Source organism: Dermochelys coriacea, chromosome 21 (assembly GCF_009764565.3).
Source record: "Dermochelys coriacea isolate rDerCor1 chromosome 21, rDerCor1.pri.v4, whole genome shotgun sequence".
Taxonomy (NCBI): domain Eukaryota; kingdom Metazoa; phylum Chordata; order Testudines; family Dermochelyidae; genus Dermochelys; species Dermochelys coriacea.
Window position 1 is genome coordinate 579,098 of NC_050088.1, and position 23,164 is coordinate 602,261.

The 23,164-nt window shown below is 41.1% G+C and overlaps 1 protein-coding gene across 1 annotated transcript in view; it reads right to left on the bottom strand.

Annotated features, from left to right (window-relative positions):
• The window catches only part of SYCP1 (synaptonemal complex protein 1), a 63,471-nt gene that overhangs the window by 1,545 nt on the left and 38,762 nt on the right, over positions 1–23,164 (bottom strand). The window contains exons 20-29 of the mRNA XM_043500380.1: positions 22,685–22,770; positions 20,532–20,594; positions 19,768–19,830; positions 18,599–18,661; positions 16,174–16,290; positions 13,808–13,918; positions 12,327–12,419; positions 11,296–11,370; positions 9,654–9,713; positions 9,317–9,496 (exon numbers count right to left, since the gene is read on the bottom strand). Coding sequence (XP_043356315.1) covers positions 9,317–9,496; positions 9,654–9,713; positions 11,296–11,370; positions 12,327–12,419; positions 13,808–13,918; positions 16,174–16,290; positions 18,599–18,661; positions 19,768–19,830; positions 20,532–20,594; positions 22,685–22,770 — 911 coding nt within the window. The remainder of the gene's footprint in view (positions 1–9,316; positions 9,497–9,653; positions 9,714–11,295; positions 11,371–12,326; positions 12,420–13,807; positions 13,919–16,173; positions 16,291–18,598; positions 18,662–19,767; positions 19,831–20,531; positions 20,595–22,684; positions 22,771–23,164) is intronic.

Genomic DNA, 23,164 nt, shown 5'->3' on the forward strand with positions numbered 1-23,164 from the left:
ACCCAAAATATTTAAGATTACATTGTTACACTAATTTCATAAATAGAGGACCAAATCCAGAGCAGAGTACAGAGTCTGAGTTGTATTGTGATCTGTGGAACTGGAGTCAGAGGGCCCATGTTTTCATGGTCTCTCCTCCATAACAGGTACTCCTGTAAGGACACAGACATTAGCGAGACAGAGTGGACTCAAGAAGTCATGAGGGCCAGGTGGCACAAAGTGATCTGAAGAACAAGAGCCATCTATGAACCAGGAGACAACATCCAGAGCAAGCATACAGAAATACATAAATTATCACATAATGACAGAGAACCATCCGGAGGCCACACCAAGAGGACAGAGATTCGAAAAAGAGAGCAAGCCTGCTAGACTTGATAACAGGGAGACAGAGATAGGTCACTTCTGCTGTGGTTGCCTCTTAAGGAGGCCAAACTATCTCAAAGACTATGCAACCAGCAGATTCTGTGGTAAAGACAAGACTTCAGCTCAACTATGTGCTAGCAACCTCTGGTTCAGGGGATACAGGATAGGAATCTGGGTATCAATTATTTGTTTTTTAATGATTATATTAAAATGTTGTGCAAAATAGGGACAATTAATCATAATAAGTGGAACTGGAGTCAGAGGGCCCATGTTCCTTGCAGGGATTGTCATGGAGGGGATACCAGGAAAACAGGGAATGAGAGGAGTTGGGCTGGAAGCAATGAGGTCATATGGACAAATCAGTGCTTAGGGTTTAATAAAGTTCCACTTGTTCAACTTCTTAACCTGCATCATGGGTGGCGGTTATCGCAGGTCAGGGGAGGCTGAGCCTCCCGAAACAGCCCTGCATGGTGGTCCCACCCATGCTCTGCCCCCAGTGCCCCTCCTGCTGGCACTCTTCCCCCATGGCTGGGCTGGGGTGAAGAGGGGGAGCAGGCTGCGGCCCGGGACTCTGAGGCCGCACTGTCCACCCACCCCCAGCGCTCCAGTGCTGGGGGCCACGCTGCCTGCCCATCTGGTACTCTGGGGCTGGGGGCCCGTGCCACCAGCTTCCCAGCACTCTAGGGCCCCCGGAAGGGGCGACAGCGCATGCGGCTCGGCTGGAGGGCTGAGGTGCCAAAGACCATCTGAGAGAACCAGCAGCCAGGGAGTGCTTGTGAGGGCAGGCACCAGCCTGATGTAAGACCAAAAAAGAAAAGCAGGCTCACACCTAACCAAGAGCAAGAGGGCCATCCAGGAGAGATGGGTGCCCCTCCAAGGAAAGAACTGTGTTTGCAGGCACTATTGGCCAAATAAAAGGGGGTGTCGACCTTGTTACAGCTCTATAGAGAATCTTGTGGTTTGTTAAGTGACCACTAGAGCTGAAATCACTGATAATCAGGTCTAAGTGCTTAGACCTGCAGTGGGATAGTGTTTCTGTGGAAGAGACAGCCCAGCCTGCATTAGCAGCCAGGTTCCCCCACTGAGAGCTGAAATCACTGAGAGCTGGGTGGAACCTCGAGAGACCGACTTGCAGAGGTCACAGTGGCAGGTGGGCAGCAGAAGGTGATGGTGCAGGAACATTGGGGACAGGTGGCGGATTAAACAGTGGCATGACAAACAACAGTGGCAGAACATTTGTTTGTTGGACTATGTTTTAGTGACTTCGCTCACGAACGCTAGATTTGTGACTGGGAAACTTATATAAATACATGTTTCATAGTAGGCCAAGATTTTTAAAATGCATTTTTGCCAAGGTCGTTATCTCATATCATCACTATCTCAAGAGGTCATTATCCTGGGGAGTTTCTGTACTAAACTTTATTATTATAATTAATTTTTATGTAAGAATGGCCATATTGGGTCAGACCAGTGGTCCATCTACCCCAGTATGAGGTTACTCACCTTGTGCAGTAACTGAGGTTCTTCGAGATGGTTGTCCCTGTGGGTGCTCCACTTTAGGAGTTTGTGCGCTCCAGCACTTCCGAGTCAGAGCTTTGCAGTAGCAGTGCCTGGCTGGCCACGCCAAGCGGCTACCCAGCGCACACAACCAACACCCCCCAGTTCCTTCTCTACCCCAGAGGATCGAAGAGAAACTCCGAAACAGAGAGGAGGATGGAGGGTAATGGAGCATCCACAGGGACAACCATCTCAAAGAACCTCAAGGTGAGTAATCTTCTCTTCTTCTTCGAGGAGCGTCCCTGTGAGTGCTCCAGGGTATAGAGCAGTGCCCCTCTTTGGAGGGGAGGGACTTTGGAGTTAATGCACAGTAGATAGCACCGATCATCTGAAGTGAGCATCAGTAGCTGAATGTTGCTCTAAGGTATAATGTTTGGTAAACGCATGGACCGATGCCCAGGTAGCTGCTTTACAAATTTCAGCGATAGGTACGTCTTTGAGAAAAGCCATTGATGTGGACATAGCTCTGGTAAAGTGCATGTGAAGTCCGAAAGGAGGTTCCAGATCGTGGTTTTGATAAGATAATCTGATACAGTTAGAGATCCATTTTGAGAGTTGCTGTTTGGAAATGGTTTGGTCTTGGGAATGTTCTGTTGTGGATACGAATAATTGGGATGATTTTCTGAATGTCTTTGTTCTTTCTATATGGAACGCAAGTGCTCTACGAACATCCAGCATGTGAAGGGACACTTCCCTGATGTCGGCATGCAGCTTAGGGAAGAAAACAGGTAAGTAGATGCGTTGGTTGAACTGGAAGAAGGAGGCAACCTTGGCTATAAATCTGGGATGTGGACGTAGGATTACCTTGTCCTTGAGGAATATGGTACAGGGTGGGTTTACCGTTAGGGCACCCAGCTCTTCCATCCTCCTTGCCGACACGATCGCCACTAGGAAGGTGGCTTTCATGGATAAGTTTAACAGTGAGCAAGTAGCTAGTGGCTCAAAGGGTTTGCCCATGAGAGTACGGGGAACAAGGTTGAGGTCCCACACAGGGGTTGGGTCCCTCAGTGTGGGATAAGAATTCTGTATGCCTTTGAGATAAGAATTCTGTATGCCTTCGGGGGGGGGGGGGGAGCGAAGACAGTGAGTCCATCTACTTTAGAGTGGTAAGTGATAATGGCAGATAAGTGCACTCTGAGTGAACTAATGGAAAGGCCCAATTTTTTGAGCATCAGCATGTATTCAAGTATTGTGGGTAGTGATGCCGATTGTGGGGTAACTTGTAGGTCTCTGCACACATATGGAAAAGCGTTTCCACTTGTGCACATATGATTTTCGCTTAGTGAGTCGTCAGCTATTCAATAAGATATCCTGTACCTTCCTGGAACAGCATGCCTCTAGGTTCGTCATCCATGGATTAGCCACGCCTTGAGATGGAGAATTGGAATGTTGGGGTGGTGGAGGCGTCCCATGTCAGTAGGTGAGGCACAAGGGTGGTCTTGTGGCCATCTGATTCAAGTATGGGAACCACATTTGTCTGGGCCATGTTGGTGCAATTAGGATTACTCTGGATTTGTCCTTCTTGATCTTGAGAAGTATGGGGCTCAATAGTGGAGTTGGGGGGAAGGCATACTTCAAGAGGGCTTCCGATTTTATGAAGAAGGCATCCCCCAGGGAATTTTGTCCAAGTCCTGCCCAGGAGCAGTATTGTGGGCATTTGGCATTGTGGGATGTTGCAAAAAGGTATATTGAGGGAAAACCCCATTGTTGGAATACAGTTTTCAGGATTCCTGGGTCCAGCTCCCATTCATGCATTTGCGAGAAGTTTCTGCTTAAGTGGTCTGCTGTGACATTCTGGCTTCCTGGAAAGTAGGCTGCAATGAGATCTATGTTGTTGAAGAAGCACCATTCCCAGAGTTGAACTGCTTCCGCACAGAGCAGGTAAGGTCAGGCCTCTCCCTTGGTGATTTATGTAAAACATAGTGGCCAAGTTGTCCGTGAGGATCTGGACAGTCTTGTTGCATATCAGGGGCAGAAAGTGGTGGCATGCATTTCGAACCGCCCTGAGTTCTAATAGATTTATGAGGAGGGTGGATTCTGCAAGGGACTACCAGCCCTGGATGGTATTCTTGGACAAGTGTGCTCCACATCCTACAAGGTTGATGATTGTTACCAATGGGGTGTGTCATTGGAACGGAACACCTGTGCAAACATTCGTTTGTTTTGTCCACCAGGTGAGTGAGTCTTTTACCATGCTGGACATTGTCAGTCATCTGTGGATGGAGTACATCTTGTAGGTCCAGGGCCGAGAGCCAACCTCCTTTCTCCAATGCCGGAATTATGGTTGCTAGAGTTATCTTGAAGCTCTGTGTTCTGACAAACTTGTTTAGCTTGCACAAGTCCAAGATGGGCCTCTATCTTCCTGTTTTCTTCTGGGTGAGAAAGTAGTGTGAATAAAATCTGCTCCCCCTGTGCTTGGCAGATACAGGTTCTACAGTACCTAGTTGCAGGAGGTGCTTTACTTCCTGCTGTAACAGGTCCTCATGAGATGGGTCCCTGAAGAGAGATGGGAAAGGGGGGTGGGTAGCAGGATAGAGGCAAAAGAGATATAATAGCCCTTGTGTATAATTTCCAGAATGCACTTGTCTGATGTAATGGCTGACCAGACCAGGTAGAAAAGTGTTAGGGGGTCCCCAAATGGGCTGGAGGTTATGAGTAACTTCAGCAGCGGAGTATGTGGGGCTCTTGTGTCCTCGACCAACACTTCTAAATGCTTGTCTGGAAGTGGATGGTTGAGACGTCGATGATTGCTCTGGGGGTTGTCAGCATCTCATCTGACATTGTTTGCGGTGCTGGTCATAATCTCTGTGAGGCTGGGCATATGGGCCAGTGCGGAAGCGTTGGGTATAAAATCTGCCCTGTTTCTTTTTGTTCCCAGGGCCATATATTCCTAGGGTTTTTTTATGTGGCATGGGAATCCTTGAGAGTTTGTAAGGTTGCACCTGTGCCTTCCACCAATAGTTTTTGACCTACGAAAGATAAATCCTCTACTGTTGCCTGAACTTCCTTGGCGGAAGCCTTCAAGGTGGAGCCAGGATGTCCTCCACATGACTATGGATGTGGCAATGGAGTGGGCTGCAGTGTCAGCGGAGTCCAAGGAAGCCTATAAGGCTGTTCTGGCAATGAGGGAGCCTTCTGTTATGTTAGCTTTATATTGTTATTTTTTAATCTGTTGGAAGATGTTCAATAAAAGTTGTCATTTGTGCAAAAATGTTGCATGTGTACTTGGCTAGTAAGGCAGAATAGCTTGCTATGTGAAACTGAAGGGTCGCTGAGGAACAGGCCTTCCTGCCAAAGAGGTCTAGGCGTTTCCAAGCTTTATCATAAGGGGTGGTCCTAGCCAGATGTTGCTTTCCGCTTTGAATAACTGCCTCCACCACCAATGAATCAGGGTTAGGGTGGGTGAACAAAATCTCGGCTCCTAGGCTGGGACATAGTACTTCTTGTCTGATTTTTTACAAGAAGGTGGAGCTGTAGTTGATGTCTGTCAGACAGTTTTGCTGGGTCCATGATGGCAGCATTGATGAGTAGTACAATCTTGGCAGTAGGAGATGTATGGAGAATATCTGTCAGCTTATGCTGTGTCTCCAGCAGCTCTGCCAAAGAAATGTCAAGGGAGTCAGCCACTCATTTAAATGATTCCTGGGAGGATTTAAAGTCATCGCCTGATGTGGGAGAAGGCGGCATTACTGTTTCGTCAGGAGACAAAGAGGAGATGTGGGTGAGTGGGATGGTGTCACCATCTGGTGGCTTTTTAATTTCTTCTGCTTCCTCCTCAAGAGTTTCTGGGGAGGCTGGGGCAGAAGGTGAAGGTGATCTCTGTGGTCTTGGTGTTCTGGACCTGGATGGGTTGTAGGGCTGTATGTTCGGGATTCTGTATAACGCCCAAGAGTCCCAATATGGCCAGTTTGGTAGGAGGACCATGAGGGGTGCACCCATTGCAGAGGTTGCCATGCTATGGACTGCTGTCGTGAGGGTCCAGGTTTGGCTGAGGAATAGTGAGGAGTGTACATTCCTGTCCCCACTTCCTCCTCCTCATTGCTGGAGAGAGGAGGGGTGAGCCAGCATGGGTATTAGTCAGGCTTGGCCCTGGTCTGGCTGGGGTACCATCAGTACTGAAGAGAGCTATTCCTGGAGTAGACATGATGAAGAGGTCTGCCTGGCTAACGAACTGCTGCGGCACGGGTAGGCTCGGTGCCGACAAAGGAGGCACGCTTTGGTTCAAGATCACTGTGATTGCTGGTTTCAGAGTAGCAGCCGTATTAGTCTGTATTCACAAAAAAGAAAAGGAGTACTTGTGGCACGTTAGAGACTAACAAATTTATTTGAGCATAAGCTTTCGTGAGCTACAGCTCACATTGCTGCCGGTGCTGTAGACTTGCTGCAATGTATTGGTGCAGCAGGTGGTGCTATTGCGCTGTTTGGTGCTGAGGTAGCAGGCTTAGCTTCGTTAAATGTGCCTGCCTTAGTGCTAGACCGTGTGGGGTCTTGTGCTCCTTGGGCCATCCCAGTGCCTCTCGGTCCAGAGCTCTGAGTGCTGACAGTACCGGAGCAGATTTGGCGGTAGGAGATCGCCTTTACTGAGGTGATTCTCGCTGAGGGGAGGAGTGGGACCGGGTCCTTTGCAGCTGTTTTTTGAAGAGAATCCCATGTCCGATGCCACTGCGGATGAGTGCTGGCAGGCAGGGGTCCTGTGCTCAGGATCAGAAGCAGGTCGAAGGGATTTCTCCATCATCATAAGTTTTAACTTGAGATCCCTAGCTTTTCTAGTCTTCACTGTCAGCTTTTTGCAGTGGTGGCACTTCTGTGCGAGGAATGCATCCGATGAAGTGAGCTGTAGCTCACGAAAGCTTATGCTCTAATAAATTTGTTAGTCTCTAAGGTGCCACAAGTACTCCTTTTCTTTTTGCGAATACAGACTAACACGGCTGCTACTCTGAAATCTGTGCGAGGTGTCTCTCTCCCAGACAACAAACACACTGCAAGTGACCATCTGAGACTGGTATTGCCAGTCTGCAGGTCAAACAGCGTTTAAAACCTGGAGAATCAGGCATATCAAAGAGGCTGTTCACAAAGAAGGAATGGGAATAGTCCTTTCCAAGTGCCTCTGGGCTGTGAGGCGGATTTCCGCCGGGGGGGGGGGGGATTCAATAGAGAAAAAAAATGAAGGAAGAAGTAAATAAATAAAGAATAAAACTACAAGGGTTGAACTAAAGGAATAGCAAGGTTTTTGAAGGTGCTTTTGTTGTTCCGACCAAAGCCAACGGCAGTAGAGAAGGAACTGGGCGGTGGTTAGCTGCACACGATGGGTAGCTGCTCGGAGCAGTGAGAGACGGCTACCGCGCATGCATGGCCAACTGGGGCACTGCTACTGCAAATCTCCGACTAGAAGCGCAGCGGTGCACAATCACCTAAAATGGAGCACCCATAGGGACACTCCTCGAAGAAGAACCTGTCTTCTGACAGTAGCCAATGCCAGGTGCCTCAGATGGAACGAATAGAACAGGGAATCATCAAGTGATCCATCCCCTGTAATCCACTCCCACCTTCTGGCAAACAGAGGGTAGGTACACTCAGAGAATGGTGCTGCATCCCCGTCCATCCTGGCTAATAGTTATTGATGGACCTAACCTCTATGAACTTATCTAGTTTTTTTTTTAATCCTGTTATCATTTTGGCCTTCACAACATCCTTGGCAAAAAGTTCCACAGGAGACTGTGCATCGTGTGAAGAAGTACTTCCTTTTGTTCATTTTAAATTTGCTGCCTATTAATTTAATTGGGTGACCCCTGGTTTTTGTGTTAAGTGAAGGGGTAAATAACTCTTCCTTATTCTTTTTCTCCACAACTACAGTAGCGCCTCACTCTACGCAACCAGCAATGGGGCTGCTACGTGATCAGGACAGAATAGTGAATTTTGAACTAAGAGTGGAATATCATATGACGAACGAAGGAAGATTTAACTTCAACTTCTTCTTTATCATCACTAGTGGTTCGACCCAATCTTTGTGCTTTGTTTCCTGGGATGAAAGAAGTAGGAATTCATCTCTTGCTACTGCCAGTCACAACAGCTACAGTTGAGCATTCTTTTTCCTCGTTGAATAGAATTTTGTATTCTGAAAGAAGTCGCCTTCTGCCTGATCATGAGCATATCATGGAAGTAATGGACACACAAGACGACACCAAAGAGTTGTGCAAAATTACAACAAGAAATCAAGAAGGATGTAGATGTAGAGCTCCATAGTAGGCTTGAGTAGCCAACTTTAATTTCTGTGGTGATTTTAAAACACGAGTTAAAGCTAATAAAATGGTCGTGAAACATTTTTCAGTTTTTACTATGGTGCCATACTGCCCACCTTTGCCCTCACAGTCCTACCCTCGTCGGCCCTCACCCACCCGTATATTCCAGGGCTGGGGGCCGCGCCACCGGCCGCCCGGCATTCTGGGGCTGGGGGCCATGCTACCTGCCCGCTCGACTGGTGCTCTGGGACTGGGGGCCGTGCCGCCCACTTGCCCCCAGTGGTCTGGGGGTAGGAGAGCTGGGAGCTGTGCCACCTGCCCAGTGCTCCAGGTCGTGCCACCAGCCATCCGGCACTGGAGATGCTGGAGACCACAGTTCCCCAACCCCAGAGCATCAAGCAGATGGGGTGCTCAGGAGACCTGGGGCTGGGATGGGGAGGCCAGGGGTGGGCAGGGCTCCGGGCTCCTCACTTTGTACTGCAGAACTATACCATGACCACAGAAGAAGGGTCTGGATTTACCTCAATGTATACAATATGAATACATAGTTAACACTTAACAAATAATTATTCAGAAGACCAGTACGCTAACACTTAACCACTTTGTTCTCCTTCATGTTTATTATTTATTAATTATTATTATGGTAAAATTAAATATATTCTAAATTTGTCAGAAGAGGAGAAAAGGGTTTTAGATTTCTTTTCTAAATAGTAGATTTTATTGTTGATTTTAAATTCTTATAAATGTATTCAGCATAAAAACAGGTTTCAGAGTAGCAGCCGTGTTAGTCTGTATTCGTAAAAAGAAAAGGGGTACTTGTGGCACCTTAGAGACTAACAAATTTATTTGAGCATAAGCTAGCTGTAGCTCACGAAAGTGAGCTGTCCACGATCACACAACTAGCAAGAGTCAGGAATAGAATCTTGGAGCCCTGTTCCTTTTTCAAAAACTTATTTTTCCCTAAATATCCCCCAATACATGCACATGAAAAATACTCTAAATTTTTTTAACCTATGCTTTCTTTAATCAAAAGTGAAAAAGTATCTCTGGAGACAATTAGATCAGCATGGGCCCTTAAAACAAAGTGAAATGTGTATTTTCAAAAATAAATAAAAATAAAAACATGGAAATAATATACTACCCCATAAGCAACAGACCTTTAATGATGGAGTGACCAAGACACTTTTAGTAGGTGTCCAAGAAGACATTTCTTTGTTTTCCAACTTGTTCTCTCTAAAAGTTGTGAAATTCTGGGATAATTTTTTTTTTGAATTAACTGATGCAGAGGCAAGCTTTAAATTGGTTTTAGGAGTCTCCGTAAAGGATGTTTGTATTGTCTAAAAATAATAATAAATGAAAATATATTAAAAATCAACAACTTATTAATAAATGCCACCTTGCCAAAATTTTCAGTTAGTATGAAACCTTAGTTTCATTATACATGCCTGCTAACACAAATCATAACATTTTATAAAAATCAAAGTAAAAAGCCACCTTATGCTTTTTTTCTTTTGCAGAAACTGCATTTTCTTTTGCTTCTCTTGTAAGCGTTTCCTGTTTTTTAAAAAAAAAAAGGAGTAGTGTAATATGTAACAAATGCTCTATTTGCAAATATATTTTAGCTGAATATATCTTCTGTACGATAATGGAGTAGTACACATGTTCAGCATTCAGTTATAAACACAAACAACAATATACGAGCAGCATTTAATTAAATTTCAGACTTCAGTAGATATTTAAAAAGTGGAAACAAGAATTAACACACTTATCTTAATTATATATGGGAAAGGATACATCTCTTACTGTCCCTACATACCCAGTTTTCATTAGTGTTTGTTTTTTATTTATGCAGTAAGACTTTTTTTATTTCAGACCATCTTTCATTCATTTACTTTTATGGAGTTCTGCCACATAGGGAGTTTGGTCCTCTACAGAGTCAGGTAAATATTCTGTCAAATATTTGTGATCCCTTTTATTCACTAAGGGCTTGAATCTGCAAGCACTTAGGCTCATGAACAGACCCATTAGACAGTCCATTCACAATTACACAACATGAATAGAGAATTTATTTGCACAAGTAATCTACTGAACAACTGCAAATAAATAAAAATCGCAATCTGTTTGTAGATAATTCATGAACTAAAAAATGAGGCTAAATTCATGAGATTATTTGTTGCATATTGTTTGGCCAGTTCTGGTCTTGTGCTAGTACGAGTCATTTAGCAACAAATTCCATGAGAGTGCTTGAGGTTGTGTACAATAAAAGGTAGTGTACAAGCTCAGCAATCTGTATGCTAAGATTCAGACCATCAAACATTCCTCCGACAGTTTGTATCTGGATAAGGAAAGGCTAAAATGTCTGCGTCCAAAACATAAATTCATTTTTTATATGCCTGTACTCTTTTGTAGAAAACTTCTGTAGCGTTGCAACTGGATTACTTCAGAGGCCAAAGGTGAAATCCTGGACCCATATAGGTCAATGGGAATTTGACTTAAATTCAGCCAGGCATGCTGACTTCAGAGCACATCAAGCTCTTGAGAGCAGAGTGAGGCTCACTACAAAGTTTTGCCAGCAATGCTATGTGGGCTAGGAGTGTGAAAAAGTGAACCCCTCTACCTGACATAGCTATGCTGGCAAAAGCCCCAGTGTAGACACAACTATACTGACAGAAGAGTGCTTTGTCAGCATAGTATCAGACAGGTAGCCATATTACCACAAAACCAATGAGGAGTCCGGTGGCATCTTAAAGACTGACATTTATTTGGAAATAAGCTTTTGTGGGTAAATGAAGAACCATCTGAAGAAGTGATTTTTTACCCATGAAAGCTTATGCCCAAATAAATCTGTTAGTCTTTAAGGTGCCACTGGACTCTTCTTGGTTTTGTCAGCATAGTTAATGCTATTTGTGGGAGGTGGTGTTGCTATGCCAGCAGGACTCCTTTTGCCTGCATATCCTGTCTCCAAGAGGGGGCTTTGCTGGCATACCTCTGCCAGAATATCTATACTCACAAAGGCTCTTAAGTGTACACAAGTCCTGAGAGAGAGAGGAATCAACCCAAATTTCCTTCCTAGCACTAAATGATATAGCCACAGGGCTAAGCCAAAAAAATTTAAACATAATGCCACAAGACATACCTTCTCTTTAACCTCTATTTTAACCTGCTCCTTAAGGGATAACAGTTCACTTTTTACATGAGATAGCTCAGTTTCCTAAAAATTACAATCAGATAAGAGTTAATAATTTTCTGTTACATTGAAAAAGAAAATAGTTTTTAAAAACCTCACATAAATGTATCTGTCATATACTACTATACTGTTCAACTTTACATTATTTTAATGACAGAAATAATTCTAAAAGTTAACTGTGGGTACCTTCAAACACTTAGCCATTTACAGGCCTATGGTTAAGTTGGATGTTTTGAAATAAGGGAGTTTCCTATCTGAGGAACAGGTATGTTCAGCATGAATGAGTTAATTTGTAGACTTGGATCAACCCCTTCCCATGGAAATACGTGTGAAAAATTCCTGTAAGAAGGAAATCTCCATGAGAATCCCTTCACTGGATTTGAGGGGGATGAGGATCTGAGGCTACACTGTCAGAGACTGCTCAATGACTTGGTGACTACTCTCAGAACCTTCGCCAAAGTGAGGTTTTGCAAGGGAAAGGAGGGGCACAGAAAAGTTAATGCGGTCATAGGCTAGGAGGTTGTTATTATTTTTTTTCAACAGATCAAGTACTATTGAGAAATGTATCTATTAATATTTGGACAGGACTATTCAAGTCGAGCAGTTTTTCTCTTATTTGTGGCATATTATTACCAGGAAAAAATGGCACACTGTTTGATACAAAAGTTCCTTAATCAGATCGAGTGGTGAAAACATTCAGAGGCCATCAGGAGAAAAGTAGACAGGGAAGTACACTTGCTTACATTTCATTTAAAATACTTTATACTGTAACACATACAAAAATAGTAATAAGCAAGTATGGCACACAGAAATTGGGGGGCTAGCCTTCATTGTACAGTTCCAGAATATAAAGTACACATCTAAAATAGAGAAAAAACAAACAGTAAAAAAGGAAAAATTGTTATCTAGTTATGTCACTCGTCTGCAGCTGTTTCTTTTAATTTTCTTGTAGTTATTCACTATTAAGGTTTAGCTCTTACCAAGGATTGTTTTACTGCCATTTGTTCTTGTTCTTTCATCTTACAGAGTTCTAATTCTGTATCTTTTTCTTCAACCATTTTATCATATTGATGCTGCATAAAAAGAGTCATGTGCATAAGTGTGATAAATAAAAATCATCACGTAAAAACAGCTAGTATTCATTCTTTATTCAGAAGTTACAAAAGATTACTAACTTTGTTGGACATAAAACTAGTTTGAAGTTTCAACGATACATATCTCAACTCTTTCTACAGATGCTACTCACACCTTTTCTCTATACAATAATACTCTGTGGGGCCATTTAAAAGCATTTTATGACCTCAGTGGGGAATCAAATGTACCTGTGTGGAAAGGCTGGTTATACTGAAGCAAGTAACATTTATGGACATATCCATTTAAAAAAAGAGTGGTACAGAGTGCTTCACTAAAATATGACAGGTTTCAGAGTAGCAGCCGTGTTAGTCTGTATTCGCAAAAAGAAAAGGAGTACCCGTGGCACCTTAGAGACTAACAAATTTATTAGAGCATAAGCTTTCGTGAGCTACAGCTCACTTCATCGGATGCATTTGGTGGAAAAAGCAGAGGAGAGATTTATATACACACACACACACACACAGAGAACATGAAACAATGGGTTTATCATACACACTGTAAGGAGAGTGATCACTTAAGATAAGCCATCACCAGCAGCAGGGGGGGAAAGGAGGAAAACCTTTCATGGTGACAAGCAAGGTAGGCTAATTCCAGCAGTTAACAAGAATATCAGAGGAACAGTGGGAGGGAGAAATACCATGGGGAAATAGTTTTACTTTGTGTAATGACTCATCCATTCCCAGTCTCTATTCAAGCCTAAGTTAATTGTATCCAGTTTGCAAATTAATTCCAATTCAGCAGTCTCTCGTTGGAGTCTGTTTTTGAAGCTTTTTTGTTGAAGTATAGTCACTAAAATATGTTACAAGATGCGGTCCGAAAATTAACACCGAAAGAAAACCTGGGGTGGGAGAATGGGACCACAAGGAATCTGAAATGCCAGAAAATCCTTCCCACAGAACAAGCATAGGAACATTCAGAATTCTAAATGATCATTAAGGTCCGTATTTCCCTTCTTCCATAAAAATGTATGCAAATGTAATATCTCAGTATTTGCAACCCCCAAAGCAGCTCTAGGAGAGCTGCATCTCTGCGACAACTAGTATTACAGTATTAGGGATTGCCAAATGCTTCAGTTACAAGTAGTATTATAATTTCTGCTTATCTACATATTTAGGAGTTAAGATAGTGAAGAAATGCTTCCTGTCATTGATGCATTTCTTGTTAGATGTGAAGAAACTGAGCATATCTCCAGCTTAATTTTCCTAGATCAGTGTCCTTATAATAAAGTTCCATTTCCTAGTTCCTAATACTTGTGGTTTCTGCAATTTTACTGATTCCAGACATAATGTCATGTATTGTACATATAAAACTAGCAAAATTATTTTACCTTGTGTTTTTCCATAAGTGCTACCATTTCGGCTATCTTGTGCTGACATCGAATATCAATTTCTTTCTGCAATATTACTGCTTCATCAGCTATTAACCTCATCTTTTCTCCCTGTTAACAACACAGTATTTTCTTCTAATTTGTGAGCAACATTGAATGCAATATTTTTATGAAACCCCCAAAACTACATATAGTTTAGTTTTTGTTATGACAGTCCAACACTTAGTTGGGTTTCCATTAGCTCAAAAGCCACTTTGTTCTTTATATGGCTCACTTGCAGTGCCTGCATTGTTGCACAGTTTATCTTTAACTGTAGGACAGGCAAAATTTTGTGGCATCAAGTTAAAAAAATAAAATAAATGAAGCTAAAAATATATTTAAAAAGTTAAAATACTATATGTATATTATATATATATATATATACACACACACACACACACACACGAAAAGAAATGCTTTTTTCACAATGGACTTGTCTGACCATTTTTGTATTTTTCTCAAATATGAAATCACAGCTATTCATTTAATGAAATACACAAGGTACATTTTGAAGTTATTCTAACAATTACAGTAATATGGATGGAATGAACCACTTGATTTGAAGTATTTTCTTCTTTGTGATATTATAATCTACAGTACTGAAGACTAAAAAATGCCTGGCTGCCTTGCAAAAATCTGTAAAACAGATATTTTAAAATCTTAGTTTTTTCACTCTCATTTTATTTCAGAGAAAGTATTTCTCTGGTACTTTCTAGCACAAAAAATTCCTGTGCAATTAGTTTTTAAAATACCGTATTTTTAAATTTTAAAAATTCCTGTACTACAATGCACATTAGTTGAAAGGCAACTTAACAAACCAAGGCCTACATTTTCAAACCTGGATACCTAAATTGACGCACTAAATCCTAGCTTTTATTTAGGTGCCTAACTTTAGAGACCCAAATATGAACGTTTTCACTTAAGGACTCAATGCTGAAAGCCTATAAATCACCAGTATTCGTAGTTCACACACAAGCAGTTCCACTGACTTTGTCATGGCCCTGGTCAAACTCCCCCCACTAGACGTGCACCAGGTGCTGTGTTTGGGTCTCACCACACTGGATCCATGGGCTCTTATGCTTCCTGAATCTGAACAAAGCCCATGCATGCCCTGTCTCTTACTCTGGGTCTCTATAATGACAGGTTTCAGAGTAGCAGCCATGTTAGTCTGTATTCGCAAAAAGAAAAGGAGTACTTGTGGCACCTTAGAGACTAACAAATTTATTAGAGCATAAGCTTTCGTGAGCTACAGCGAAAAGTACTCCTTTTCTTTCTGGGTCTCTAGGCACACTTTCAGGCTACAAATACTCTGCAAACAACCCATCTGGCAAGCTGAGACTCCATGGTCCAACTTCCTAGGCCCTGAAAACTAGCACTGGCTCCCCTAGATTCCCCAATATCTTACTCACACACCTTCTCAGAGCTCCAACCTTGTGGGCACACTGGTTTTATTTCTCTTCAGGGACTCATGATAGTTGAAGCAAAACACACACAGGCTTTGCAACAGGGATTGCTAAAGTAATTACTTTTTATATTAGCGCAAAAGAAATTCAGATCATGAAAAATAAAACATCTATATGCTATTCCCTGTCTCAATTTCCTCACCTGTTTCAGTTTCCTCCTCAGTGTTTTCTGGGATTTGGTTAGAGTCCTCTAGAGTGTCCAGGACACGACTCCCCTTCCCCCCCGCCCCTCGCTGCCCATAGTTTCTCCTCCAAATCATGGAGTCTCTCTCTCTTTCCTAATGCCTGTTTCCTTTGATCTTGACTGGTCCCCCAAAGTCAAAAAAGTCCTCTCTCCTTCCAAAACCATGCGTCTTTGTTCCTCTCTCCTGCACCATGCTTTTTTCATCTGTGTGACCCTCCCCTCCAAGATTTTGTGTTTTTAAAAACTAGCACGAACATCTTGGTACTTTGTTTTGCTCTTTGGGGATTTTCCATTTTTCAAACCCACTTGCAGAGAAGTTAGAGAAAACTGTTTCTCCAAGGCTTCAGCCATCACATTGTCCAAAAAACGGTCCCATCTGAATTGGATCCATTCACATTAATGACTTAATTTGTTTGATCTGTAACTTCTCCCAGCCCTTGACTTACTGACTGACTTCAAATTGAGTGTTGGAGTTACACATACAATTCATGATTTCACATAGAAGTAATAAATTGTATATAGACAGCTTCCCCATATGGCCACAGGTGTCCACAGGACTGTAACATGTGAATGGAGCTCAGGATCAGCTCTAAATAACTTTACAAAACACATTAAACATTGGATAAATATCAAATTACTCAAACGAATCCAAAGAAACAGTACATTTTAGTAATTCTTACCTTTTCAAGAAGTTTTTCTTCTGTTATGTTTTTTGCCTCAATTTCTTTTTGGTAGCTGTCAACTGTTTCCTTATGTTGCCTATTTACATTTTCGAGCTCCAGTTGTAATTTATTCACCTTTTAAAGGACAAAATCATTTCAATTAACCATTCAGGAGTAAATTTTAATATATGTTGATTCATTTAAGCGGTTATTACCTATCCTATACTGGAGATACAAGATGAGTGAGGTAATATCTTTTATTGGACCAACTTCTGTACTGGGACAGTTTACCTTCAAGTCAATTTTTTTTTAAACAAGGATCTGAGCTATGGCCTTTCAAATTTTTCCTAATTACTGGGAAAATAGCAATAATAATTTCAATTAAATCACCCCCTCCAATGGAAAAACATATGAAAAAGGAAAAGTGAAACGTAACGAGTTTCAACTAATACTGTCTCCAAGACATCACCACCTAAAGAGGGGGAGGTTTCTGATTACTTGAAAGGAGAGCGTCCCCCCCAAAGTGTACATGATGTCCTAAAATTCACAAGAAAATAAGACCATGCTTGCTATTCCCAGGAAACTCATCCACTAGCAGTATGACTTCCTCCCAGAGCTGTGCAGCCACAGAATAGTCTTCCATTCCTGTACTCTTCCTGTTCTTGTGGGGAAGATTAGGTATGGAAAGCAGGGCTCTGCAAGGAGTAAGAAAGAGTCTCCATTGACTCCCATGCCACCTTTGCAATCCCCTTCCTGAGCAGTACTGCATACTCTTCAGCCACAGTCAATGATCTAGTCCTGTGGTATTTTATAATTTCCATTTAGAATAGCATTGATTGAAGAACTGGGAATTTTCCTGGCCCATTAGTCTTAGTAGGTTTTTATTATTATTAATAGTAATCTCTATGAAAGGAACTGTATTTGTTAAAACATTCTTTTAAATTGCTGATTTCGCTAGCAAAATGCCTGGAAGAGGCCAACAATTTGCATGTTTGACTGAGAACTGACTTCAGTGAAACCATGACATGAATTAAAAGGGTACACCCTAGTAAAATTAGTTTATTCAAAATTAAGTACTATTTAAACAAAAGCTCATATATTATGGCAGAAACAACTTATCACACAAATTACATATAACCATATGTTAATATGCATTTGAATAATTAGGCTAGAGAAATTTCTTGTGCTACTTTCAGTAGATGCTAGAGAAAAGAAGTTCAGAAGGAGAAAAAACATTTATATTATTTTGTCATTTTAGTAAAGCACAAGGATATTAGTAATTTAAAGAATGTTATATTGCTGTCAAAGTATGTAAATGTATTTTTAAAATTGTTATTGTAGCCATATTGGTCCCAGATATTGGAGAGATAAGGTGGGTGAGGTAACATTTTTTATTGGACCAACTTCTGCTGGTGAAAGAGACAAGCTTTTGAGCTACATAGAGCTCCTCTACAGGTCTGGCTGACCTGACCAGCTACAATGCGCACATAAAATGCTCATTTATGAACAAATCATTTGTGGTTTAACCCTGCTTGAGTCAAGTCAATGGGACAACTTCCTTGATCTGAATGATACAGAAGCAAGCCCTGAATAACTTTTTATTTTCCAGGAAAACTGAAACTGACAGAATTAAAAGTAAAGAGAGATTCTGAACTCCCAAACTCATATTTGGATTTGAATTTTGTTGCTGACCTGCATCTCTGCAACGAGCCAAACTAAAATCTAAATAAAAATGTGCTTATCTATCTATAAAGGTTCTTATGTGGTCACAGACATTGTAGCATTGGAATGCTACATCTGAATATTGCAACCTGGGCCAACTTCTAATTAAAAATATTAACTGATCCAAAAAAGATAATACGTGCTCGGGTGCTTGCAGCACTGAAAGTCTAACTACCCTTGAAATCTTGTCCTAGAAACAGTGGATACAATTTCACAAATTTCTTATTAAATGTTTGATTCAGTGAGGTGCAGAGCATCTCCTGTAAGAGTCTGAGAAACTTCAATTCCTACTGATTTCAATGGGGAGCCGACAGTCTCCAACATATCATAGCTTGATACAAGAAGATAATGAACCTTTTGGCCCCAATCCAGCAAAACAATTAAACTTGCTTAATTTTTAAACACAGACGTAATCTCATTGACTTCAGTGGGACTTAAGGACAGACTCATGCTCTTCAACTACTTGTCTTTCACTTTTACAACAAACATTTAGTATACAGGTTTCATAGTAGCAGCCGTGTTAGTCTGTATTCGCAAAAAGAAAAGGAGTACTTGTGGCACCTTAGAGACTAACAAATTTATTAGAGCATAAGCTTTCGTGAGCTACAGCTCACTTCATTTGCATGCATCCGATGAAGTGAGCTGTAGCTCACGAAAGCTTATGCTCTAATAAATTTGTTAGTCTCTAAGGTGCCACTTTTCTTATTTAGTATACACTTACCTTCCCTTCATAAATACTGGATTGCTTGCTTTCTGCTGCAATTTTTTTTTTCAACACTTTATTCTGTTAAAACCAAAATGAAGACTAAAGGTATGCATTTAAACATTTACATTATTTTATTAACATACTGGAGTATTGCTTTGCTGCTAAAATTGGTAGCTAAAATTAGTAAAACACACAGGGCAAATGGAGGCGAGGTTATCTTCAGCTGCCCATTTACAGCAATTTTCTGCATACTGTGTACTGCCTCACCAGCACACAACAGTCAGAATTGGGACCAAAGATTGATCCCAGTACTCTCTCCTTAAAAATTATATATATTTTTAAACAATCCATGTCCCATATCAGGCTCCCTAAGATTTGTGCATGGAAAAATCCTCCCTGTGGAAGGAAAGCTCAAGTACCTCAATAACTCTTTTTTACCCTTTGTGGACACTGTGGAAAACTCTGCACATGGTTCAAGGTTCATGTGAGCAACGTGGGTGGAAGAGAGGAGGAAAAAGCAGGATGCAGAACATCTCTGCCTCCTGCTTGTTGAACTTCCATGAAAAAATTAACACAGGCCCAGGCTGCACTACAAAGGAATCTCCAGAGGGCCAGTCCTGATGCAGTGATACAGAGGCTCCAAGCAGACGGCACAAGTTTCTGGATGGCTTTTCTACAAGGAGACAACTCTGCCCCCTTGTAGGGTGAAATGGGGGGAAACTCTGTGAAAAAGCCTTCAATGAGATTTCCTCACAAAATGTCCACTACCATGGCTTTTAACAAGAGAGGACAATCTGAGCTCAGATTTTTATTTTTCTGCTTTTCCTGATGGATAATTGACTAACTCAAGTGTTTATTTAAAGTATACTGATGACACTGTGTATCAAATACAAAATAATCAGAATTCATTATAAATATATACTTTTTACAATTACTGTTCACTAAAGTAGGCCAAGTTTTACAATTAAAAAAGAACCATTTTAAAGACAAAACTTTCTTTAGATTTGACCTGATTTAAGACTATCATAGAAAAGAGAACCACTTATGTAATCTCATAGACATTTGCAAAGACTCCACATCTATTTAAAATCCTACCAGAAACTGAACAACAATTTTGCTCTATACAAATGCAGTTGGATTTCTGTGTTTTCCATGTTCCTATAACTTTAAAAAATTCTACATACCTCTTGCTGCAGTTCTTCGTTGTATTTGGTTTTATTTTCAACCTGTTTCTTTAAATTGTTAAACTAAAAACAGAGATTTCAAACAATGAATCGTTGCAAAATTATTATTTTTAGAATTTGTTCATTTATTTGACTGATATTTTAAGAACAATTGCAATTGTCTTTGCATAGGTCCCAATTCAGTAAGGCACTTAAGCATACTCAACTTCAGTAATGTGATTAACCTCACTGATGCTCATTGGAACTATTCTTGGCCCCAACTCAGTAAAAACACTTAAGCACATGCTCAAGTATCTATTTAGTATAACATTTAAGCATGTGTTTAACTATAATCACATGCATAAATCCCACCGATTTCAGTGGGACGTAAATTACAAGCTTAAGTGTTTTGCTGAATCAGGATTTAGAGCACTAAAGCTGTAATGGTTTTGATAGTCTACTGCTAGCAAGTAAAACTGTAGTAGGACAGCCCATCAAAACAGGGTGACCAGATGTCCCTATTTTATAGGGAAAGTACCCATTTTGGGGTCTTTTTCTTATATAGGCTCCTATTACCCCCCACCCGTCCCGATTTTTCACATTTGTTGTCTGGTCATCCTACATCAAAAGCTGTAATTAGAGCAGAGCAAAAATGTGTAGTAGGGAACCATAATCACCTCTTTTCTGTTCACAAATTGTATATGAAATACTGCAGCTAATGCTTATAATGGAAAAGAATTTTTGAAGTTCTCTCTAGTTCATAGTATAATAGTATACTCTCATACCTTATTTTCTAGCATCTTCAGTTGCTTTTCCTTTCTTGAAATTTCACTTCCAATGTTTCTAGTCTGAAATACATTATTTTTAAATCTGGCTAAAGTATTATTAGAAATTTTACCACAAATTGCCACAAAATATGCAGCTAGTTTTCTTCTGCTATTTATTTATACTTGCAGAAGCAGCAAGCAACCATCCCTTGTTCTGGGTGTCTTTATCTAATTTAATTTCACAATAAAACTTCGTAAGAGACTGTTTGGCATGCTCCAAGATATATTTCTATGCACCAGAAAACACAAGAAAATAAAAATCCTCCATACCAGACATACTAGTATTAAAATCTCATCTAACCTGCAGACAACCATGGGTCACTATAATCATTCAAAGAAATACATATGGAAAACATGGGAGGTGTTATGCATGATGAAAATTACATTCTCTAGATCTTGTAGTTAAAGGCAGGTCATTCAAAGGTACAGGGCCTTGAGACAAACTTCTACAGACAGGAAGTGGAAGGCATTTTTCCCTGATGGATCACTGTGTATTGCAGGTCTTACAATACAAGTCTATTGGTATACTGAGTCAAATGCTAACAAAGAGCTTCAGAATGAAATGAACAGTAAGACAAATAGCTAGGGGACACCCCTGTTTTGAGGTGAGGATCAAAGGGATAGTCCGGTACAGCTAGTGATGCAGCTCACGAAAGCTTATGCTCTAATAAATTTGTTAGTCTCTAGGTGCCACAAGTACTCCTTTTCTTTTTGCAAATACAGACTAACACGGCTGCTACTCTGAAAAAAGAGAAATTCTGGCATTCTTCAATCTGAGAAGACAAGGCACCAGCAGGCTTGATCTTCTGAAAGGTCCTGGTTGAAAATGCTAGGGAAAGACTCTAGGTAAGTTATCCTATAGGAGACAGAGGAATGTTAAGAAAGAGAGAACCTGAAGCATGGGCCTAGTGGAAGGCCTGAGGTCTCAACCAACGTCAGCAAAAGTTATGCTATGAGCAACAGGAAGGCCCTGTCAAAAGCATATGCTTGCCTGCAAGTCGGTGTCCGGTACACAATCTCGGCACCAATATTGCTACCATTGCTAAAACACACTGAATATGTAAACACATTCCAGCAGACCAGTACAAGAACACTCCAATCCAGCACATGATAAAATGGTCTGACAAAAGTAATGAATAGTGATGTTCTGTCTGAAACATCAGGAAAAAGTACAAGGGGAGATAACAAACATGTCATGAAACACGTCAGGTGATAGATAAGTTGTCTACCCCAGGCTGTTTGTCTCAGTCTATAAATGTTGGGATACCTCGCTTTTACCCTTTGTCTGGCCTAGGGGACAGTGAAAAATCCATTGTCACAGGCATACAGGTGTTAGTGTACCACTTAGCCACTTAGCCAGGGCATTAGCGCCGTGCTTTGTTGGCAATAAACCTGGCCGGGTGCCTTCGCTACTAAACTAAGTCTTGTGTTTATTGGTCAGTTCGATCAGAGCCTGCTGTATTGGCTATCTGGACAAAGCCAGTGCAGCGTGCAGGAACACATGCATGCAGCCAAACATCTGACAAAGTGTACGCTCTAGAATGCATTTTATGATTTTGTTTTATCTGCAAACATGTTTCCAATATTCTGATTTTGTATCATTTAAATCTCTGTTGCTTGATAGTAAACTTATTCTTGTTTTCACTATAAATATATCTAAGTGCTGTATATTAAGTGGACTGGTGATCCTGAATTAAAACTATCAGTTGGTGTGTATTATTCCTTTTTGAGTAGCAAAGCTGAGTTCTGTGAACGTGGAACAAGGGCTGGGCAGTCCAGAGAGACATTCGGAGGACTTGGGGGTTGGTGTGTTCCTATCACTAACCTGCACAGGGTGTGCAAGGCCTGAGGAGTCCTGGAAGGTAGTGTTTGCATTGTCAGAGGCCAGTGCAGTCAGGGAGCTAATCCACAGCAGGTACTTTCTCACTCTAAGGGATAGGTAGATGCCTCACAACCCTGGGTACTATGGAAAGCATCACAACCAGCCTGTTCCTAAACAACTCTTATTTCCTACTCGCCATCATCTTTTTCCCAAGGATACCTTTTTTGGCTCAGACATTTACTGCTATAGCTTTTTCATAATAAGATGTAGCATTGTATATATCCCATACATTTTCTTCACTTTCATCCAGTTTAGTTTTAGCCTCTTCATCTTTCCTTTTCATCTTCTCCTTCAGAGACTCCAAATCATTTCTAAATGCCAAATTAATAAGTATTAGTAAATAATTAATTTAAAAATGAAGATTTCTTTCACTGCAGCTAAAAAAAATTTAAAAATCACAGCTTAGCTCAAAGCTAGAAAGGCAGCTTCCTTTATAGCTAATATTAAGGGTGCTTTATGCCAGTCTTTGAAGATGTCCCTAAAAGGTACAGGGCACTGGCCCAGACTTTCACTTCTGAGCTGTACGTATTTTTCACAGACCTAGAAAGTCCTATGCATACAATAAGTTTATCTATCTCCATAATATCTAAATCCATATTATGGAAGGCAGATTAACAATGAGACTTGTCAAAATATACAACACTTCAAATGGTAAAATTTAATAAGAATCCTTTTCTCCATAATAGTTATGTCTCATTTTTTCCACATT